The sequence below is a fragment of the Aspergillus pseudotamarii genome (genome assembly GCF_009193445.1).
Source record: "Aspergillus pseudotamarii strain CBS 117625 unplaced genomic scaffold BDV38scaffold_36, whole genome shotgun sequence".
NCBI classification, from domain to species: Eukaryota; Fungi; Ascomycota; class Eurotiomycetes; order Eurotiales; family Aspergillaceae; genus Aspergillus; species Aspergillus pseudotamarii.
The window spans coordinates 1-5,861 of NW_022475050.1; the positions used below are offsets into that span (position 1 = coordinate 1).

A 5,861-nucleotide genomic window follows, 5' to 3' on the forward strand; every position below is an offset into this window, starting at 1 on the left:
TATTTAAAGCTATATTATATTTTTAAATAGTTTTATTTATCTACTTAAACTAAGTATCTAGAATTTTAAGATTCTCTATTTTAGTATACTAATAGTTATAGTAATATACAAAGCAGAATTTAAACTCAGATATATATCTAATAAAGTTATATATTTATTTCTTCTCTACAGTAATAGAGAGAGAAGTAGTATTACAAATTAAAAGTAAGATATTAATTATTTCTTATATATATATAGACTGAGGTGATACTCTATATTTATTTAATAATAGAATCTATTTCTTAAATAATTTCTCTTTATTAGTAGTTAATTTATAACTATTAGTATATTACTTGCTTTTAAAAGAGACTTTTTTTAGATAATTATATAATATAGAACAAGATATATTAAAAATCTTAGCTATTTTTTTATAGTACTGATTTTATTACTTTTTATAGCTAATATAGCTAGTAGGATTCTATCTTTCTATTTAATATATAATTTTGATAATTTAGATATTTTTGGTGGTATAGCTGGTGTTTTAATTATCTAAGAAATTAAGGTGTGTTGAAAATGTGTGAGGTGGCGGGTTGTTTACCGAATACGTTAACTGGTCTCAGATTCGATGACAAAGCCCCGGGTGTAACAGTTATGCCACTCTATCTTAGTCTAATAATAATATAGATAATTTAAATATTATTATTAATAATTTAAAAAGATATTATAAAAAAGAAAACAGTTTAAAATTTTATCTTTTTATATTTTAATAAATTATAATTATTTTTTAATAATTATAAAGATATTAGTCTTGTTAAAAGATAAGTTAATATCATATACCTAATAGAAAGATATAGAAAATTTGTCTCATATAGAGACTAGTTAAATAGATAAAAAAGATCCTAAATTACTTTATTAAATCGATACTTAAGATAATATTATATAAAAGCTTGAATAGCTTCAAATTTTGTATTAAAGTAGGAATTTGTATTGCGATGAGACAGACCAGTACACCGAATGGCGGGTGGGTCTGCTGACCTAAGAGACGGCTAATGTAGGTCGGAGAACGGCACCAACCCCGGACCAATGGTAACCCTCCGTAGTCGCCCTACAAATCTAGCCACAGACAGATTAACTTATTCGGTAAACGACCCGCCACTGCAAACGACCCGCCACTGCAAACGACCCGCCATCTTCTGTTTTCCATTTACTAGTAAACAGCATATTTTTGAATAACAATATCTCAACCAATTCAATTTATCTCTACTTAAAAATTAATAAATAACTTATTCTATAGTAGATTAATAATATATATATAGTTAAAATCTTTTTACAGTTTTATTACTAAGATAAGATCGAATATAGTATATTTTATAATATATAGTTAGAATTTATATATTTCAGACCTCTTTTTTACTTAAATTTAATTTATATAGAAAAGAATACTAATATTAATATAATACCTTGGTTATAGATTGATATATCTAATAATGGCTGAGATATTATTGCTTAAAAATATGCTGTTTAATATGGGAAACAGACGATGGCGGGTCGTTTGCAGTGGCGGGTCGTTTACAAGTTACGTTATGGTATCCTCGGTTATTAACTCAAGGCCTGAATATTTCTCAGCCACCAGCCAATCTCCGTTCGTACATATCTCATATTTCCTGACCCTCGAAAAGCGCCCCATCACTACATACGTTGCTAGATATAACGCCCCTAACGTTGTCCTATATTCATTTACTCATTGGACTCGAACATTGCAACAAGTGCATTGACCTGGATCGCTGACCATATATATCATTGTCCTGTGAAGTCGTATTCTGCCAGTGGCGTAGGACAAGCACAAACGCTATTCCCCTTTTCTTCCCTCAACCGCGTCACTATCTTCCCTAGCACCCATATTGCTTGCCGCTCCTGACATCATGTCCTTCTCTAACCTCGTCTCTGATCTCGCGTTCAGAGACACTCACGATGACCGAAGTTCTCAGATATCCCATGTACGATCGCAAGCCACCGCACGATCGTATACAAGCACAGCTGCCACAAGCGTCAGCATATCTGGTGACATCTCCAGTCAGCTTCATTCCGGTTACAGCCATCCACTGAGTAGATCATGGCAGGCTGAAAAACAGCTGACCAAGGTCAGCATTTTCTTTCATATTTACTGAGCTTCTCTAACCCCGAGATAGGAAATGCTTATTTATCCTCTCTTCATCACCGACAATCCCGACGAGGAGACTCCTATTCCGTCTCTTCCTGGCCAGTATCGTCGAGGAATAAATCGTCTAGTTCCTTTCATCAAGCCACTTGTCCACAAGGGGCTACGGTCAGTCATGCTGTTTGGCGTCCCACTACACCCCTCTGCGAAGGATGCACTAGGTACCGCTGCAGACGACCCATCTGGACCAGTAATTCAAGCTATTCGCCTGCTTAGGTCGCGGTTTCCTCAACTTTATATTGTTACAGATGTTTGCATTTGCGAGTATACTTCTCATGGCCACTGTGGGATACTGCGAGAAGATGGGACTCTTGACAACACGCAGTCCGTGGATCGGATCTCGGATGTTGCTCTGGCTTATGCCGCTGCCGGAGCTCATTGTGTCGCTCCGTCTGATATGAATGATGGGCGAGTGCGTGCTATCAAACTGAAGCTTATTGAGGCCGGGATAGCCCACCGTGTCCTGTTGATGTCCTACAGCGCCAAATTTAGTGGTTGTCTGTACGGCCCTTTTCGTGATGCAGCGGGCTCCTGCCCATCATTTGGGGATCGCAGATGCTACCAGTTACCACCGGGAGGCCGTGGACTCGCTCGGCGCGCTATACAGAGGGACATAGGCGAAGGGGCAGATATCATAATGGTAAAGCCGGCGAGCAGCTACCTGGACATTATCAGAGACGCAAAAGAACTCGCCAAAGACATTCCGATTGCTGCTTACCAAGTTAGCGGTGAGTATGCTATGATACATGCTGGCGCCAAGGCGGGCGTATTTGACTTGAAATCAATGGCCTTTGAAAGTACTGAAGGGATTATAAGGGCTGGTGCTGGAATTATAGTAAGCTATTTCGTGCCTGAATTTTTAGATTGGCTTTAGACTTGACTTGGTTGGATGAAGTATGCTGAAAGCATCCACCAGATGGATGGCAGCGACGCGGTGTTTGAATCATACCTATTGGAGTAGAAGTCCTTAGTATCTCGTTGGCATTCTCTAAGTTGCTTATTTAACGTAATGTCATGCTACGTGTATATATTGCTTAATAACTTTTTTTTTTTTTCACAAGGATACATCAGCTGATGGTGTCAAGTGCCTACTTCTATATGGATACAAGAATACCAATTCCTCCAAAGCATGCGGGCGCGAGATGAGTAGATAGATGAGTAGCAGGATGAATCATCAAATATATATATACTAAGAAAGTGGCCGGAATTGTCACATGAAACCTCGTAGCATGAACCACATGTCCTGAACCGGTCAGAATTCTGGCCCGAGAAGACAGGCGCTAAGAAGAAGCCTGGGAAACGAGAAGATGGGCTAAGCAAATGAATGTGAAAGAATAGTTTACAAAAAGCCGACGAAAGTGTTAAGTGCATGATCAGAACATGCAACTGCGGATATCACAGCCCCAGACAATAGCATCGAACACGAAATTCAAGTGACTCCATATAAATGCAGTGCGATAAAGGTTTTCTCACATGTAGCTGGGTTTAAGGCCCTGAAACCCATAAGCTACGATGTCGGATTTGACAACTTCACCTGGTGCTACATAAGCTCCACGTCGAAGGCGAACACCAGGGTAAATTGTGCAGCCAGCGCCGACGTAACAATCTTCTTCAATCGTAACGGGTCGTCCTTGATAACGGCTTTGAGACCCTTTACGCTCCTGCATATTTGCGTGGGCCATTGAACTAAGAATGGTCACCCTGGAACCAATCCACGTGTGGGCACCGATAGTGATAGGACAATCGTCCACAAATAAACAGCTCTCAGATATCATCACGTCCTCGCCAATGTGAATGTTATATCCGTAATGGCACTGGAAGGGCGCCTCAACAACCGCACCTTGCCCGATGGAACCCGTCGGGCGAGGGGAGGGGACACCTGAGGGTGAGCCCACTGCCGAAGTAGGTGGTACTAATATTTCTTTAAGAAGGCGGTTTTGTTCTTTATTGCTTAGTCCAGAAACGGGATTGCAGGCATTGTTGAACCGCCACAGCGCAACTTTACAGCGCTCCCTCTCTTCCACAAGATGAATATCGAAGGGCCGATAAAGTTCACCACGTATCATTTTATCCTTTTCTGTCTCTTCACCGGGAACGGTGCGTGCAGATAACTGATGTTCAATGCTCAGGGCCATTCGCGCTTGGGCTTGTGGACTGCTAGTGTCCACATTAGTAGCAAGACCTGGCCGCTGGTCAATTCCGCCTTGGAAAAGCGAGACCCCTGGTTTCCCATGGGCGGTGCCATGTGATAGCTCCCGAATCGGCGGCACAATTTGATAATCTGTTTTCGGGTGACTTTCGCGGGGTAGCTCATGGATGGATGGTACATCTCGGTAATCAGGCTTTGCGATATGATCAGTGATATAAGTGGTGTGGCCTGTATTCGGCCAGGACCGTTTGGACCATGACCCACGGCCGGAACCAACGCCTGTTGGGCTTGAGTTGTTGAACTGTGTGGTGGTGCGGTCGTTATCGTCTACCACAATCGACCGCATCTTCCCTCCCTCGAGCTGTTCGGTCAAACTTTGTTGTCGATCATGTTGTTGGGCGATGTCATGCACGTATTGACTGCCGACATCTGCATAGCCTTCCTTTGATTGTAAAGGAACTGGTGTTTTCCCACTTGACGGCTTCTGCCATGTACTCCGTGAGGAATAGCCCTCACAAAGAAAACCACCCCTGATGCAATTATTACCTACATTGGAGTTAGACTACTGTGCTACCGCAATTGACAAAATCGTTGCCCAACTTAAGAGAACTATTCAACAAGGAACTTACATGCAGGGTGTTGTTCGTCACATTTTTTCTTTCTCCTTCGGCATGTCATACACCCAGTTTTAGTCCTGTTGCTGAAAACGCGCTTTCTCTTTGGCGCAACTTGTACAGCAGTTTGCGGCCGCTCCTGGGAAAACCCAGCCAACGATGATGGAGACTGCTCATTCTGTGTGGTACCTTCTATTGAGCGACTGACCGTAGTCCAATTCTTCTGAGTTACATCATGCCCCTGAGCCTCACGTTGGAGTGCCTCTGCCAATTGAGCATCTGATGCATCAATCTGTTGCGCACGTTGTGCTTGGCTGACCAACTGGGCATCATACTCATGCCAGGTAGTATTTGCTGAGGTTCGTGAATCTTCACTCCCCTCTGGCCTGGTGTACACCAGGGGGGACGTGTTCTTAAGATCCTGGTCGGCCTGGGATGTCGTGCTTCCGTTGGATGTACATGGGTGCGTATTTTGATTTGTAGTGTCGTTTAGGTGAGAGGCTGGGCTTTTCAGAGCTCTGTGGGTGGAAAGAGCATCGTCTTCATGTTCACCAGATCTTGACCTCTTTCGTTTGCTTCTGCTAGTAACAGACACAGCACATTGCGAGGACGATCGTTGTGACCGTCGATCTTCTTGGTCGTTCTTGAGGTTTCCATTTTCACGCAGTCGTTCCTCATGCCGATGTGTTGTATCATCGTAACCGCTTCTTCCACAGTGCTCAGAGGGTTCTCGTGAGTCTTCGTCCGTTGCTGAGCTAGGGACAGCAGGAACAGACGTCGGTGTCGCAGATATCAAGGAGTCCTTCCCGTTCACTGCTGTAAATCGAGAGGGACTGTGGTCTGTTCTGGAACCCTCTGATTCGTGGTCGTTAATTATTGAGGCGGAGGTGATGACAGTCAT

General features: G+C 42.6%; 2 protein-coding genes across 2 annotated transcripts; one reads left to right on the forward strand and one right to left on the reverse strand.

Moving 5' to 3' along the window:
- Window positions 1–1,901: 1,901 nt before the first annotated feature.
- Window positions 1,902–3,071, forward strand: BDV38DRAFT_284140 (porphobilinogen synthase HEM2; the record flags this gene model as incomplete). Its single annotated transcript, XM_032060202.1, has 2 exons — window positions 1,902–2,120; window positions 2,169–3,071. The coding sequence occupies 2 exons, from the start codon at window positions 1,902–1,904 to the stop codon at window positions 3,069–3,071; spliced, it is 1,122 nt and encodes a 373-aa protein (XP_031912198.1).
- Window positions 3,072–3,666: 595 nt separating this feature from the next.
- Window positions 3,667–5,861, reverse strand: BDV38DRAFT_272206 (uncharacterized protein; the record flags this gene model as incomplete). Its single annotated transcript, XM_032057445.1, has 2 exons — window positions 3,667–4,892; window positions 4,976–5,861. The coding sequence occupies 2 exons, from the start codon at window positions 5,859–5,861 to the stop codon at window positions 3,667–3,669; spliced, it is 2,112 nt and encodes a 703-aa protein (XP_031912199.1).